This window comes from Rhinoderma darwinii, chromosome 5 (assembly GCF_050947455.1).
Source record: "Rhinoderma darwinii isolate aRhiDar2 chromosome 5, aRhiDar2.hap1, whole genome shotgun sequence".
Lineage (NCBI taxonomy): Eukaryota > Metazoa > Chordata > Amphibia > Anura > Rhinodermatidae > Rhinoderma > Rhinoderma darwinii.
The window spans coordinates 190,664,548-190,682,330 of record NC_134691.1 but is presented as its reverse complement, the minus strand read 5'-3'; the positions used below and the strand labels follow the sequence as shown (position 1 = coordinate 190,682,330).

General features: G+C 41.5%; 1 protein-coding gene across 1 annotated transcript in view; it reads left to right on the top strand.

The window, feature by feature from the left end:
- Positions 1 to 607: 607 nt before the first annotated feature.
- Positions 608 to 17,783, top strand: part of ICE1 (interactor of little elongation complex ELL subunit 1) — a 64,555-nt gene continuing 47,379 nt past the window's right edge. The window contains exons 1-5 of the mRNA XM_075826833.1: positions 608 to 806; positions 3,439 to 3,575; positions 6,001 to 6,059; positions 7,937 to 7,973; positions 16,056 to 16,072. Of these exons, the coding sequence (XP_075682948.1) occupies positions 3,489 to 3,575; positions 6,001 to 6,059; positions 7,937 to 7,973; positions 16,056 to 16,072 (200 nt within the window). The 5' untranslated portion in view covers positions 608 to 806; positions 3,439 to 3,488. The remainder of the gene's footprint in view (positions 807 to 3,438; positions 3,576 to 6,000; positions 6,060 to 7,936; positions 7,974 to 16,055; positions 16,073 to 17,783) is intronic.

The window sequence follows — 17,783 nt, the reverse complement described above, 5'->3', positions numbered from 1 at the left end:
CAATATTTTTTTTTAACAAATAGATTTTTCTTTGTGAAAGTAGTAAAATATAAAAAAAACTATATAAATTTGGTATCACCGTAATCGTAAAGACACAGAATAAATTGACGTTGTCATTTTTACGGCACATTGAAAGGCTTAAAAACAAAACCCAAAAAACAAACGAGGAATTTAGATTTTTTCCAATTCCAGAATGAATTTATTTTCCGTTTCCCAGTACATTATATGGTACTTTAAATGGCGCCAATAGCAACTACAACTCCTCCGCAGAAAATAAGCCCTCACACCGCTCTATTGACAGAAAAATAAAACGGAAAATGGCTGGGTCGTTAAAAGGGTTAAACATTGAAAGCTGTAATCTGATTGGTTGTTGCCATAAGCAACTAATCCACTACTTTGTACTAGTTTTTAGTTAAAGGGTTAAAAAGCTAAAGATCCCTCTATTCTATGTAAAAAGGGACGCTGCAGCCGCTCTCAGGGAGCACACAGTTCCGAGCTTATCATCAGAAATCGTCACCTAGTTGTATACAAGCCCCGCCTCTCGCAAAAAACCGCGCCAAAACTAATCACGTGTGCCAGTATCCAGGCCCCTGCCTCGAACGTAGAGGAGCGAGACGGTGGGGGGGAGTGACGTAGTCCTGCCTCATCCGTAGCCGTAGCGTCTATTGGCTGTCAGCGGGTCGGTGGGCTGGCCGCGGCAGGGAAGTGTTTTGCTGGAAGACACACTACTTCCGGGACATGCCGTATTCCCCGTTACATCACGGCACACTATGGTTCTGTATCGGTTGAAGCGGTACAGCTGGTTGGTGAGTGTACGCCATTCTGTCCCAGCATGTAGACTGGCTGCGGACGCTGGAGGGCACGTCACCCTGCGTATACGCGCACGCGTTGTCACCACATTGTAGTATTGTTTACACTGTGTGGTGCTGACACTCCCAGTGTGTTTACTGTAGTAGTCATCATCTGTGTGTGGGGGTGGCACCTGTTCACATGTCACGTGTAGTCTATACTTGTGTGTGCAGTGCTTTTATAACTGCTGGGGTATACGAGGGTCATATTTAGTGTTCCCATGACCGCTCGTGTATACGGTGTATAGTGTGTGTTTGCCCATGTGACAGCCAGTGGAAGAGTCTGTCCCGCCCATAGGCAATTAGTGGCACAATGTTGACAGCAGTGCAGGGGAAATGAATGGGATTTGGGATCTCCTGATTGGAGTCACTTTGTGGCCTGCGGAGTGATGATTTTTGGCCCTTTAGGGTGCAGCCTAGTTTTTTCAACTCTGCATTTTGTGAGCCATAACTTTTTTTTTTTCTTTTAAGATTTTTTTTCAAAGTAGCTGTATGGCGGCTTGATTTTTGCCGGACAATCATTAATTTTTAACGGCACCGTTTCAGGGTACAGATAAAGTAATATAAAAAAATTAAAAATACTTTGGGGTTAGAAAAAAAACCAGTTGCGCCCTTTTTTTTTTTCTTTTTTTCATGGTGAGTCTGGTGATACCAAATTGATTTAGTTTCTTTATGGTTTTCTACTTTTGCAGAATAAGGCTATGTTCACACGGAGTATTTTGGGGGAGGAATATCTGCCTCAAAGCTCCAAACGGAATTTTGAGGCAGATATTCCTCCCCCAAAATACTCCGTGTGAATAGCAATTATCGCGCCGTTTTTCGCCCGCGGCCATTGAGCGCCGCGGGCATAAAACACGCTTTCTCCTGCCTCCCATTGAAGTCAATGGGAGGTCGGACGCGGAAGCGCCTGAAGATAGGGCATGTCGCTTCTTTTTCCCGCGAGGCAGTTTTACTGCTCGCGGGAAAAAGACGCCGACGCCTCCCATTGAAATCAATGGGAGGCGTTCTCGGGCCGTTTCTGCCGAGTTTTGCGACGCGGTTTCCGCGTCAAAAAACTCGGCAAAAGACCCCGTGTGAACATAGCCTAAAACCCCTTTTTTTTCTGTCTGGAGATTTTTGATGGATTGTTTTTCGTGGGAGATTTGTATTTTTCATTGGTGCTATTCTGGCGTTTATATATTAATTATTGATCACTTTGTTTTTTTTTTCCTTTAGAGACAGGTTGAAACAAAAACAGCAATGTGTTAATTTTATCGTACGGGTTGTTATGGATGCGGCGATACCAATTAGGCATATTTATTTAAAGAGGCTCTGTCACCACATTATAAGTGCCGTATCTCCTACATAAGGAGATCGGCGCTATAATGTAGGTGACAGTGATGCTTTTTATTTAGAAAAAAACTATTTTAAACCACTTTTATTAGTGATTTTTAGCTTTATGCTAATTAGTTTCTTAATGCCCACGTGGGCGTGTTTTTACTTTTGACCAAGTGGGCGTTGTACAGAGGAGTGTATGACGCTGACCAATCAGTGACCAGTCAGTCATGTACTCCTCTCCATTCATTTACACAGCACATAGTGTTCTTACTAGAACGATGTGCAGCCACATACACAAGTGTCCTGATAATGAATACACATGACCTCCAGCCTGGACGTCATGTGTAATCAGAATCCTGACACTTCTGAATATTTTCTGTGAGATTTCCAGCAAGGGAAACGAAATCTCGTTTACCTTGTAATCTCGCGAGATTACGCGTGGCTTGCTGGAATCCCACAGAAAAGAGTGGGTGATACCAAATTTATATAGGTTTTTTTTTTTTTTATATCTTCATACTCTTACAAAGAAAAACAAAAAGATTTTTCTGTTTCACCAAATTCTGAGAAGCATAACTTTTCTATTTTTCCGGGGCTTATTTTTTGCGGGACGAGCTGTAGTTTTTTATTGGTACCGTTTTTTGGTACATACTGTTTTTTTGATCAGAAGAAAGCGTTGTTATGACAACGCCCGGGTTGTAAGAATAAGTTTTAGGGGTTTTTTTTATGCAAAAGACAACACTTTGTTGCAGGTTTTACATCCCCGTTGAATTGGAAAAAGGCTGCAACAGAAAAGCAATGAAAATGCAACATAAATTGACATCTTGCAGATTTAAAATCCGCACTGCAGGTCGATTTATGAGCTTTTCGCTGCATTTTTTTCCGCAGCATAGGCATGAGATTTTACTAAATCTCATTCACTTTGCTGCTACTGTAAATGCCGCGCAATTTCCGCACAGAATTCCGTTGCGGAAATTCCGCAGTGTTTATGTTACATGGGAATCCGGCCTAAGGGGGTTCTAGAAACATTTCTGGCAAAACTTGAAAACTCCCCCACAGCTGCAGTTAACGCTCTGCCTGCCCTAAACCGAGAAAGACAGAACAGGGTTTAGGGGGCCTCGTTCTAGAGGTGGGACCCGCATCTATCTTGTGGATATGCCATAAATGTCCCTAATGGGCAAACCCCTTTAATGCTGTAGGATCCTGATTATTAAAAGATATATTTTTTTAAAGTAGTAGAATATTTACAGTTCTAATTATTGGATGTGTTTTTCAGATCTAGTTCCTGTATTCTCCACTGACCAGGGGTGGTGAGTGATCCTCATCATGATGCCCGGGGAGACCCACTCCAAGACGGCTGGCATTGCTTCGGAGGCAGCAGGGTCCTGTCACAACTGCACATCATTGCAACAGGTATTTATTAACATGGTCTCCTGGAAAGCTTCGTTCTTATATGTCAGTGTATTATTGCTTTGGGATGCAAAGTCTACTCAAGACTTTCTGTACCCCCTTCCCTGGGACATTCGACAATCGACTATAGTACACAGTGCGGCACCACCACTATCCTGTCACTGAAACTGCATATAAATCCATTCAGTCTTTCACTCTTATGTTTTGTCTATTCAATAAGAATTGTTTTTCGGAAATGTTCCTGGAGTTTCTTGTATGGTGAAGCATGCAGCTTTCCAGCATCAGTGTTTTTTTTTTTCTTTTTTAATCAACAGGGGACCAAAACGCAAGAGAGGACATGTTGCGGTTTAAAAAGACCAATGCAACAATTTTTCACACGAAAACGTATAAATTTGGACATCCGTGTAGGAATTAAAAAATTGTAAAAAATCCCTTCACTTACAAATAACATTGGTGGCATTATATTACCACATGGCCAAAATACGAGAATACCACTAAGGGTATCAGGGACTCCCCTGTTTGCTAAGCAAAAAGAAAAAAACCAAAACATGGATGTCCTTGGCCATAGACCAAAGTTCCCGTGGCTTGACTGCAGTTAGAGAAGCACTCCCAGAAATTGTTCTTTTGCTCCTCCGTTTCTTAATTCGATGGCCTACATGAGGTTAAAAAATACTTATCGAGCACTTCATCTTGTATTTTCATCCTCCGTTGGGTCTTTCCGTGGGACCATGTGACCCCCTGCTCTGACTAGTCTAATTCTACATCTGCTGTGTGGACCAGAAGTCCGTTTCTCTCTTCATTCCTATGATAGTCATATTTAGGGTATGTTCACACTGCAAACAAAAAACGGCCATAAAATAGGGAGCTATTTTTAAGGGAAAACAGCCTCTGTTTTTCTGCTGTTTTTTTTATTCATCAAGCGTTTTTTGATACGTCTTTTACGGACGTTTTTGGTGCTGTTTTTCTATTGAGACCATGAAAAACGGCTCAAGAAGTGACATGTGCTTCTTTTTTATGGGGCGTTTTTACAAACTGCCGCGTAAAAAACGGTAATGAAACACTGTTTTTCCCATTGAAATCAATGAGCAGATGTTTGGAGGCGTTCAGCCCCCCCGTATTTTCAGCCGTCTTTCGAGGCGTTTAAGGCCCAAAAAACGGCTGAAAATAAGTTGTGTGACCATACCCTCAGGCTTCCCTAGGAATGAATAGAGAAACTGACTAGACGCTGTGTAGTATATGTTTGCTTTACTTTATGTGGTCACTATGACCGCCTCAGGACAATAAGGCTGGATTCACACATACAGTTTTGATGTAGTTTTTGAGCCAAAGCCAGAGGAGTGGATGTCAAAGGAAGGAAAAGTACAAATGAAAGACTAAAGCCATGTTCACACTTGCATTGTTGCTTCTGTTTATAATAGAAGCCTCAAAGCTCTGCCGGATCCTTTCTACGACGGATGCCACCCGTGCCCAGCGGCCCCCATTGACTTACGGTAGTGTCTGTCAAGTTCCAATAGGGAGTCCGTTGTTTTGACTGGCAAGATATTGCTGCATGCGGCGCTATTTTCTCAGTCAAATCTGAGAATCTGCAAAAACAATCTATTCGAACACAGATGTGAACAGAGCCTTGTACTTCTCCATTTTTATATCCACTCCTGGCTTTAGCTAAAAAAAAAAAACGACATGAAAAACTGAATTTGTGACTAGGCTAAAGGAAGTTTTTTTTTGTTTTTTTTTCACCTTTTCAGCAGGATTAGCAGAATGTACATCTTAGGCTGGGTTTACAGTCAGGCCTCCTGGGATGACATTTCATCACGTGACCGACCTGTGGGAACCCGGTCATTTAGCCTGAAGGAGCCTGTGCGCTCTGAAATCTTGCATGCATAATTTTTCTGGTTAGCCAATAAAGGTATCATACCTACAATACTGACGTCTTTTTTTTTTTTGACACAAGTATTTAACGTTGCCTGAATGACATGTAAAATTCAGTCAAAATCATTTGACAGGCTAAAAATTGCTGCTTTTTAGTACCAAGTGTCCATTTGCAATCAATATTATATTATAAGTAGCATAAAATAAAATCCTCTAACTGGAGATGGTAGTGACAAGGCTTTGGTTCAATATGATTGTACATATGCATCAAACTAAATAAAGAAATCTCCTCTCTTAGGCTTCGTTCACATCTGCATTGGGGTCCCGTTCTGTCGGAGGTTTCCGTCAGAATGGGACTCTGAACAGACACAAACTGACAGGTTGAGTTCAATGGTGAAGGATCCGGTGCCCGTGGTTTCCGTTTTTGTTTGTTGTGCACCGGACCCGTCGTTTTGTCGGAAGCAATAGTCGACTAAACAGAACGTTCGAACGGGACCCCAACGCAGATGTGAACAGAGCCGAACTGTTGTCTATTTTAACATCTCACTATTCTTTCCAGAGTCTGAATGAATATGTTGCGGCTTTGATTGCACTGAAGCAAAAAATAATAGACTCTGAGTAAGTATATTTTTTGGAATGTATACAAGAATAGTAATTTGTTTAGATGCGCTTGTCTCGTATGCTTCTGTTCGCCAATACCCCGACATGTGACTACACGTCATGCCACTTTGTATTAAATGTAAAAATATCTGTAAACTGTGAACACATCGGGGGGAAATATATTAAGACCAACATGTCAAACGTCAGTCTAAAATTGACATTAATGGGAAATGAGCCAAATATATTAGGAATTGCCAGAAAAGTAAAACGTTGCAAATTTCAGCGCAACTATGGCGTGCGCCAAAATATGCAACTTTTTAACGCCAGAAAACTGTTGTAATCCTGTTAATATATTCTTCCCGCTGTTATGTTTTTTGGTAAACTGTGTGTGCTATGGAAAGCAGTGCTTTATCTACTGTAGACCTTATAAGTGCAGGTTCACACCACATTTTTGCAGTTCAGGCTATTTTCACATTTTGTTATGTGAACATGTTTGGTGTATGCCCCAGAAAAGCTTCCGTCCCATGCGCATGAATGTAGCCATCTGCCCCCATTCACCCGCCCGAGGCCTAAAGTGTGCTTCTGGTATTTGTTGGGGTGCTATGTGCAGACTTATTTTATAATTTTTTTCAATTTTTACTATATAGTAAAGTGCAGTGGACTGTGCTTTCTATACGTTGGGCCACCACAATCACAGTATACTGGTTTTATTTTTTAACATTGTTGCCAATTGACAACATATACCACTGTACGGCTATATGTTGGGGAATACTCTCGACGTATAGATGTAAACGGGCATGTGTTTTCTACTGCTTACTGCAAACAAAAAGTATACTGCTACAACTGCCCATATAGTTGGATCCTGTTGCCATTGACTAACCATTGTAAAAAAAAAATACAGTATACATCTGAATATTGTTTTTTTGGGCTGTACAGAACTTAAAAATGTAGCAGGCTGTACTTGTTCCGGCGCGTTTTTTTTTTTATTTTTTTATTTTTTTTTTTAATGTAGTAGAAGTGAATGGTATTGTATAGGTATCCTATTGTAGCCGAATACTTTTTTTTTTTGCAGCAAATTACGTAGATCTCATGCTTTGTTCACACTGCGTTCGAGCTTTCTGTCTGAGGTATGTCGGGAGGATTTTCTGACGTTTACCTCCAACGGAAGGCTCTGATATGTGTGTGTGTGTGTGTGTGTGTCACACTTTTTCCATTGGAGGTATAGGCATCAATGTAGGTATAGGAATACATTGTTTGTTTTTTAACATTGATGTTTATGGCAAACGCATACCGTGTGGTGCCTCTGCATAGAAAAGCACAGTCGACTGTAGTTTTTTATGGTTTATATATATAAAAAAAAAAAAAGGTATGCTGGCATATACCATATTGCCGGCAGCTAAATGGACACACTCTCTTAGCCACCGCCTGGTCAATAGAGGCATGTGGATTCCTTTTATTATGTATACCGCCAACGGATGCCATTGTCTATTAAAGCAGGGGCTTCCGATGCACACAAGTGCCCTTGTTAAATAATAAACTTATACCGCGCAGACTGTACTATTCCATACAGTTGGAAAAAAAGGTTGACTGATATATACCATTCAGACAGCGGACAGAAGCTTTGGGCTTACGTCAGGTGAATTATAGCCTATGGTTACATATGATGTATGCATCGGGAGCTTTTCTCAGTGCATACGCCAATTGGACACTGCAAAGCAGTATGAATTCAGCCTTGCACAGCAATTGAATTCTCATAATATATACGTACTAGTTACTAGCCATACTGTTGACTGTGTGAGGAAATATGTGTCTACACATCTAGTCTGTGACAGTAGAATGAGCTTGCTGTGTATTTGCCTTCACATTTTTACTTTTTTTTTTAATCTGTTTTCCAGCCAGCTACTTGCAGAATACCAGCAGAAGAGTCATGATATCCTTTTATTTTTTAAAATAATATCTCTCTATTTAAAGTTTTTGACTATAGAAAATTTAGCATGTTGGTTGGTAGTACAAACGTGGTGTAAAAGTATACCTCAGCTAAACCACAGGTTGTGCCTGCTTAAAAATATCTTTTGGTAAGAGAGACACCAAATGATCTTTCAGAGATATCGTTTTTTTTTTTTGTTTTTTTTTTTTAATCAGTTCAAGTTTATTAAACAAATAACCACATCATTACAGGTCATTACACAATCTGACATACTGTTAAATCAGAGCTTCAAAGACCCAAGAATGAATTACCATCAAAACAATTCACCCAACTCCCCCCGCAACCCCCAGCTGTCCTTGCCACAGCCTTCTCCTCCATATTACAACTCCCCGCCTCCCTCCAACTCCCCTTGTACACACCCCAGTCAGTACATCAAATTCTGAATGTGGAACCCCTCCACCCCTGCTGAAAATCTACAATGCCCCATGTGCCAGTGTTATCCCCTGGAACCTCAGGACATTTTAAACTGGAACAACCGAGCGGAGCGCCAGGAGTTCCGAGGAAGCACAACCAGAGTGATCAATCCACCTAGCCCATTGTTTCTCAAATTTGTTTCTGGACCCCCTCTTGGAATATATCCTGTATTCCATCAAAATCTGAAAGTTAAGTGTACCTATAATTTCTTGCTTCGTGGGTGGTTCCGCATCCAGCCAGTGTTTTGCTATACTCTTCCTAACTTAGTACAATATTTTCGCGATTGCCAAACAGGTCATCGGATCCCCCTCCAAATCACCAACATATCCCAGCAACATTACCATGGGATCCAACGGGATCTGCACCTCAAACACTCGTCCTATTAACTCTGACATCTCTTTCCATAGGGTCCCTAAAATCCTGCATGACCAAAACGTGAAAAATATCTGCCTTTTCTTCCGGACACCGAGGACACCTGGCATCCGCCCGTAATCCCATACTTTTCAGAACACAGGGGGTCCTATACACCCTATGTATCAGAAATAGTTTAGACCTCCTTTGCGCTACATTAATAGACAGAGTGATGCCAAGACAGCCTCCCAGTGGTCCTTGGGAATAGGACCCACATCTCTTTCCCAGCTCTTTAACTGGTGCCATAAGATCGCCCAGATGTTCCGACAGTAACCTGCGATAGACCAACGAGATCAATCCTCTTGATGTAGCTGCTTTCGCAATATGTTCCAACACTCCCGTTGCATGGATTGTCATGTCCGCCCTAGCAGCTTGTGTCTGCACAGCATGACGGATCTGCAGATACTGATAGAACATGTGGGAATCCAGCTGAAACACATCCCTTAGTTGCTGAAAGGATTTGAGTATGTCCCCCTCGTACAACTGACTCAGTCTTATAACGCCTCGCTCCCACCCCTGCATCCCTTCCAATTTATACAATTCCCACAGATATGGATTCCGCCAAAGTGGAGTATATTTATTGCATTCCCCGATCTCCATCAATTTCTTACATTTCCACCACATCTTATGTATGAGAAGCAGAGTGGGTTGATTACTCGCTAGCCTCTTATAACGGTGTGCTTCCAGTCCTGCCAGCGGATTATCCCCACCCCCCCAGATATGATAGAATCCGTGCACAGGACCCCCAGGTTTCCTCCCACTCCCACCCCCAAAAGTGCTGGCACTGAGCAGCCAAGTAATACACCCATGCATTGGGCAGAGCCAAGCCCCCTTCGTCCTTAGGCAATTGCAGCTTCTCCAGTTTAATCCTGGCCCCCCCCCCAGTTTCCACACTAGGTCTCTAAAAAGGTTATGCAGCCTCCTAAACCAATATTTGGGGATCCACACTGGGGAATTATGTATGACGTATAACACTTGAGGCATAAGGATCATTTTGATCAAATTAGTCCTACCCACAGCAGATAGTGGGAGCTTGTTCCAAGCCTCCACGTTGGCCTTTGTCTTTGGTAACATTGGCACCACATTAAGGGACATATAATCCTGCACTTTCGCCGTCACCTGAACCCCCAGATATTTAAACTCTGTGACCACCGGTATCGCAACTTCACCATCCCCAGTCTGGATAACCCCCTTATCCATGAACATAAGAGCAGATTTCGACCAATTTATTAGTAATCCGGAATATTTCCCAAAGCGTTTAATCAGGGCCATAACTAACGGTAGGGTGTGCTCGGTATCCGCCATGAACAACGATCTTTCAGAGATATCTGAGGAATATCTAATTTGCAGTCTAGTCTTTTATTAAAGCTTTGCAGTAACACACAATATTTAACGTTTATGTACTGTAGTGAGTTTTACCCAATTGTCAAAACTTTTATAGCATTATACCAGTGCCACAAAATAATTTAACACTGCATTAAAGAACATGTCACCATGGTTTCTGCTATGATCTGAAAAATCATACTGAGTTGTAAATGTTCCCCAGACCAGGACTACTTCTTGTACTGGGGCCCCACCAGTTGGCACATGCTGATGCTTTGGTCTCGCGAGTGGTCGACATTCGTCCTAAATTATAAATATTGCTAATTTGTTCTTTCATTTATGCCCTGAACCAAGTTTAACATCTAAGGTGTATCCCACCAACTACATGCGGTGATTCATTGTGTGGAACCGCAGTTTGAAATGAGCGTCCGCGTGCATGCTCAACTGCCGACTCAACTGTTAAAACACACTGCTCTCCGCTACCAGAGGTAAATTTGGAGACAAAAAAAAATCATTTTGAAAAAAAAGTGGGGTTTTTTTTCTGTGTAAAAGTAGCAAAAAATTATATAAATTTGGTATCGTCGCATTCGTAACGATCCGCTGAATAAAGTTATGTAACTTTTACCACGTAGTAAACTGTGTGAATTCAGGATGCAAAAAAAGTGCTGAAATAGAAAAAAAAAAACGATTTGTCCCCCAAAAATTTATATGTACCCCAAAATGGTGCTATACAACTTGTCCCACAAAAAACAAGTCTATGTTGATGCAAAAAATAAAAAAGTTAAAGCTCTTTTTTTTTTTTTTTAATGCAGTATAAAAAAATAGCTTTCTCATTAACCCCTTCCCGCAAAATCACGTACAGTTACGTCATGGGAGATGGACTGTTCCCGCATCTTGACGTAACTGTACGTCATGGAGATGAAGCTGGCTCAGGAGCTGAGCCAGCGACATCACCGCTGGGTGACAGCTGTATGTTACAGCTGGCACCCTGAGGTATCGGCCAGGACCGGAGCTAGCCTCCGATCCGACCGATTAACCCCTCACATGCTGCGTTGAATAGCGATCGCAGCATGTGAGGAGTTTATAGCCACCGGCGCCCCAGCAACATGATCGCTGGGTTGCCGGTGGCTGCAAAGGCGATCGGAAGGCTAATGCTTACCTCCCGGTCCGCCAGCAACGGAATCCTCCTATGCCCCGTCGTCGGCGGGGCCCAGGAGGCTTCCGGTACCATCGGCAAGATGGCGCCGGCTCAGCTTCCGGCTCAGAAGCTGAGCCGGCGTCATCAGCAGTGGGTGTCCGCTGTATGTTACAGCGGACACCCCGATCTATCGCCAGGAACCGGAGCTAGCTCCGATTCCTGGCATTAACCCCTTCGATGCAGCGATCCATTGTGATCGCTGCATCCTAGAGGTTTGTAGCAAATCGGCAGCCTTGCCACGCGATGGCAAGGCTGGCGACTGCTACCATGGCAACAGGAGCCCTAACAATGGACTACTGTCTGCCATTACGTAAGCTGATTAGGCCCCGCCCAGAGGCGGAGCCTGATCGGCTTGCTGTCAGTGAACAACTGACCGTTCTAATACATTGCACTACATAGGTAGTGCAATGTATTAGAACATCAAACAAACTGTTGGACCTTCAAGTCCCCTAGTGGGACTAAAGAAAAGTGTCAAAAAAGTAAAAATAAAAGTTGTAAAAAATACAATAAAAGTTTCAAATAATAACACAAAACACAATCGCCCTTTTTCCCTTATCAAGTAATTTATTATTGAAAAAAATAATAAAGCCATACATATTTGGTATCGCTGCGACCGTAACGACCTGAACTATAAAAATATTATGTTATTTATTCCGCACAGTGAACGCCGTAAAAAAAATAACTAAAAAATACTGACAATTGCTATTTTTTGGTGACTTTGTCTTCCAAAAATTGAAATAAAAAGTGATCAAAAAGTCGCATGTACCTAAAAATGGTACCTATAAAAACTATAACTCGTCTCGCTAAAAACAAGCCCTCATACAGCTCCGCCGACGAAAAATTTAAAACCGTTATGGCTCTCACAACTTGGCGACAGAAAAAATCCATTCTCTTTACAAAAGTTATTTTATTGTGCAAAAAGTTGTAAAACATAAAAAGTGCTATAAATTAGGTATCACCGGAATCGGACTGACCCGCAGAATAAAGGTAACATGTAATTTATAACACGTGGCGAACGCTGTATAAAAAGAACTAAAAAAATATGCCAGAATTGCTGTTTTTTGGTCACCTTGCCTCCCAAAAAAAAAAAAGATAACAAGTGATCAAAAAGTCGCGTGTACCCCAAAATGGTACCAATAAAAACTACAGCTCGTCCCGCAAAAAAAAACAGCCCTCATACCACTACGTCTATGAAAAAATAAAATTAGTCAAGGCACCAATAAGCCAGGAAATAAAAATATGCAGTTGTGCAGCCCGAGGGGAACAGTTGTGCAGCCCGAAAGGATTGTGTCACAGCATAACACACATCTATGGATTATTTTATTGTTTTTTTTTTACCCCACTATACCACCTGACTATGCCCCTTATATACTCCGCCCGCCTTACGTGTACCCCCACATTATAAACGGAAACACCAGTAAGACTCCAAACAAAACTACTACAAGCAAAATCCACGCTCCAAAAGCCAAATGGCTCTACCTCCCTTCTGAACCCTACAGTGTACCCAAACAGCAGTTTACTTCCACATATATGGCATCGCCATACCCGGGAGAACCCTTTTAATAATTTTTGGGGTGTGTGTCTCCAGTGGCACAAGCTGGATATTGGCATATCTATTGAAAAACCATTTTCACTCTGCAACATCACGTGCACACCAATTTCTGCCAATCACCTGTGGGGTTAATATGCTCACTACACCCCTAGGTGAATACCTTGAGGGGTGTAGTTTCCAAAATGGGGTCACTTCTGGGGGGGATCCACTGTTTTGGTCCCACAGGGACTTTGCAAATGCGACATAGCGCCCAGAAACCAATCCAGCAAAATCTGTACTCCAAAAGCCAAATGGCGCTCCTTCCCTTCTGTGCCCTACTCTGTGCCTAAACAGCAGTTTATGACCACATATGTGGTATTGTCATACACAGGAGAAGTTGCTTTACAAGTGTTGTGGTGCTCTTTTACATTTATTTGTTGAGAATATGAAACATTTTCAGCTAAAACTACGTCTTATTGAAGAAAAAGGATTTTTTTTATTTTCACTGCCCAATTCTAATAAAATCTATGAAACACCTGTGGGGTCAAAATGCTCACTACACCCCTAGATGAACTCCTCAAGGGGTGTAGTTTTGTGAATGGAATCACTTTTGGGGAGTTTCCACTGTACTGACACCTTAGGAGCTTTGCAAAAGTGACATGGTGTCAAGAAACCAATCCAGCAAAATCTGTGCTCCAAAAGCCAAATGGCACTCCTTCTCTTCTGATCCTTGCCGTGTGCCCAAACAGCAGTTTATGACCACAAATGGGGTATTGCCATACTCCAGAGAAGTTGCTTTACAAATGTTGGGGTTCTTTTATTCCTTTATTTGTTGAGAAAATGAAAAATGTTGAGCTAAAGCTACGTCTTATTGGAAAAAAAGGATTTTTTTTATCTTCACTGCCCAATTCTAATAAAATCTATGAAACCCCTGTGGGTTCAAAATGCTCACTACACCCCTAGATGAATTCTTCAAGGGGTGTAGTTTCCTAAATGGAGTCACTTTTTTGGTGTTTTCACTGTTTTGGTCCCTTAGGGGCTTTGCAAATGCGACGTGGTCTCCGCAAACCATTCCTGCTAAATTTGAGCTCCAAAAGCCAAATGGCGCTCTTTCCCTTCTAAGCTCCGCCGTGTGTCCAAAAAGCCGTTTATGACCACATGCGGGGTATTGTTTTACTCGGGAGAAATTGCTTTACAAAAGTAGTGGTGCATTTTCTCCTTTTAGTCCTTGTGGAAATTAGAAAAAATTAGCTAAACCTACATTTTCTTTGAAAGAATGTAGATTTTCATTTTCACGGCCTACTTCCAATAATTTCTGCAAAAAACCTGCGGGGTCAAAATGCTCACTATACCCCTAGATAATTTCCTCAAGGGGTATAGTTTCTAAAATGGTGTCACTTTTGGGGGATTTCCACTGTTTTGGTGCCGCAAGAGCCTTTCAGATCCGACATGGAGCCTAAAATATTTTCTAATAAAAAGGAGGCCCCAAAATCCTCTAGGTGTTCCTTTGCTTCTGAGGCCGGTGCTTCAGTCCATTACCGCACTAGGGCCACATGTGGGGTATTTCTAAAAACTGCAGAATCTGGGCAATAGATATTGAGTTGCATTTCTCTGGTAAAACTTTCTGTGTTACAAAAAAAATAGATGAAAAATGAATTTCTGCAAAAAAAAAAAGAAATTTGAACATTTCACATCTAGTTTGCCTTAATTCCTGTGAAACATCTAAAGGGTTAAGAAACTTTCTAAATGCTGTTTTGAATACTTTGAGGGGTGAAGTTTTTAAAATGGGGTGACTTATCGAGGGTTTCTAATATATAAGTTCCTAAAATCCACTTCACATCTGAACTGGCCCCTGTAAAAATAGCCTTTTGAAATTTTCTTGAAAATGTGAGAAATTGCTGCTAAAGTTCTAAGCCTTGTGATGTCATAGAAAAATAAAAGGATGTTCAAAAAACGATGCCAATCTAAAGTAGACATATGGGTGATGTTAATTAGCAACAATTTTGTGTGGTATTACCATCTGTCTTACAAGCTGATACATATAAATTTAGAAAAATGCTAATTTTTGCAATTTTTCGCTACATTTTGGTGTTTTTCACAATTAAATATTTAATGTATCGAGCAAATTTTGCCAGTAACATAAAGTCCAATGTGTCACGAGAAAACAATCTCAGAATCGCTTGGATAGGTAAAAGCATTCCGGAGTTATTACCACATAAAGTGAAACATGTCAGATTTGAAAAAATCGGCTGTGTCCTGAAGGCCAAAACAGGCTGTGTCCTTAAGGGGTTAAGGCCTAAAATAGGCAGGTCACTAAGGGGTTAAGCAATGAGCCCGGGAAAGCCCCTGACGTCACTATCCATATATGGACCGTTATGTCAGGGGCTTTCAACTATGGAGTCCCCGGTCAGAGCATCGCAAGCGCTCTGGCCTGGGACTCCTGTCTTGGGAAAGCCCTTGACGTCACTTTCATATATGGACAGTGACGTTAGGTGCTTTTGAGATGCCGGATTTCCTGTGCAGAGCATTGGCAATGCTCTGCCTCAGGGATTCTGCTTTTAGTGAAGCTATATTCTGGGGAAAGGTGCAGCACTTTCTAAATTGACACTATGTACTGCGGCACTGTGTGGGCAAATGCACTTTATATGTGGGCACTATCTACAGAAGGCACTGTGGACAAAATTCATTCTCCAATTTTTTTTAAATGGCTGTGAAAAACGAATAGCAAGCGGATGACTATCTGCCGTTAAAAACAGTCAGACGGGCCGGGAAATGAATGAAAATTTGGAGACACACTGATGCAAAACGGCCATGAAAAACTTACAGTTGTTCCATTTTTAATGGCCCTTTTTTGTCACTGTCATGTGCATATAGCCTAATAGCGGAAATTGCCTTCTGTATCTACTACAAGAGGGAGAAGAGCATAAACTGCTGACAGAGGGAGAAAAGTACAGCACACTGTGATTAAAACATGAAGCTTTCTTAGTAAAGCGGTATTGACATTTCCACAAATATTTGCTTCAGTTTGCATCCGCTGCCATTGTCCAGACAAAAAGTAATCTTACATGCCTTGTTGATTTCATAAAGTTGTTTTTTTTGTTTTTTTTTTTTTACGTCTGTCTTAGCGTTTTCCTTAACTAGAAAATACATCTTCAATATGCTGAAAGGTAACTTATTTTCTTTATTTACATGTGAAGAAAATGGAATCTACTGTTTTTTATTCTCTCTGAATAAAAACTGATTTTCCTATGAGCTAAATCTTAACACTTGACTTCTAAATTGTACTTAAAATGTACGTCTACCTTTTGAACACCATTTTTTCAGTTTACGTATAAAATGAATCGACTTGCTAAGATGAGTAGCTTTATAAATACATTGCGTTATCCTATAATGATACGTAGTTCCAGCCTGTATTATAACCTTATACAGGGTAGCGGCTGCCACAGCTAGTCCCGAATTGGGAGCTACACGTGTGTGCAATGGATTACTAACATACAAAGAAAAGCAACACATCACAAAACAAGTGCCCTTTCACAATAACCCTTGAAATGAAAATTGTAATACTTTATTGCACTATTAAAAAGTAATGTATCAAATAGGGATCACTGGAATAATGTGATCCCACTGTAGTGGTAACCCATAATAAGGTATATTCTGACAAGGCAAAAGCGAAATAACAAAAAACAGCAGATTTGGAGATGCAGATATAGAATGAATACTTATAACAATGCAAGATGTGCTATGTGCGACTTTATAAGGAACCAAAGCAATACTTATAACAAATTACATAAATGTCAGCAAAGAATAGTTCATAAACCAAGGCTCCATGCACACGAACGTGCTTTTGCGGCCGCAATTCCCCCGAAAATCCACGGGAGAATTGCGGCCCCATTCATTCCTATGGGGCCATGCACACGTCCAGGCTCATGGCAAATAATGGCCGCAGCCATATGCACGGCCCGCAATTTTCGGGTGACACTTCGCCCTTGGCTGACCCGAAAATCACGGCCGTGCACATGGCTACGGTCGTGTGCATGAGGCCTAAGTAATCTACAAATTATGTGACGTCCAATGAATAATTGTGAGCTGAAAATCGGTCCACAATGCAATAAGAATATAAACCATGAATCATTCTAGGGAGTGCCTGAATAAAACAGATGCCCAGTCGGTAAAGCACTACAGACAGAGCCCCATGCGTATTCCTGCCTTGAAGCGCAGCATTCCTTGCTGTTTTATGTTTTCCAGAGCTTTCTCTGGTGAGTTGCCTTCTGGGAAGTGTTTATGCCAGGAAATGTACAGTAATCTGTTGTAGGTCAAAAAAACGAATTGTTCCAATGCATTATAGGAGCGCAGGTCCGCTATGTTTCTCGAAATGGGTCTGTCAACAAGCTTGAATAACCATCATACAGCAGAATTGTAAATATAGCTCTGGACTATAAGGCCCAGTTCACACCGTTTTTTGGTGCTGATTTTGACGCAGAGACTGCGTCCAAATCGATGCCAAAAGAGGGCCGAAGTCCCTTCCCATTGATTTCAATGGGAAGCAGAGGCTTTTTTTTTTTTTCCTGGGCGGCCTTTAGCCTCTCGCGGGGAAAACCCAAAAACGGCATGTCCTTTCTTGCAGCCGTTCCACCTCTGACCTCCCATTGAAATCAATGGGAGGCAGAAAAAGCGTTTTTTGCAGTGTTTTTTTGCACACGGTCGTCAATAGCCATGGGCAAAAAAACTTAAACAGGTCAAAATTTGCCACGGATTTTCTCTGCCTTCAAAAAATTCTGTATAAACAGAGCCTGAAGGCTACCTTCAGTTTTCTTCCTAAAAAAAACAAAAACGACAAGTTTTTTTTAAATGCATATTATTGTGCCATTTTTTTTCTAT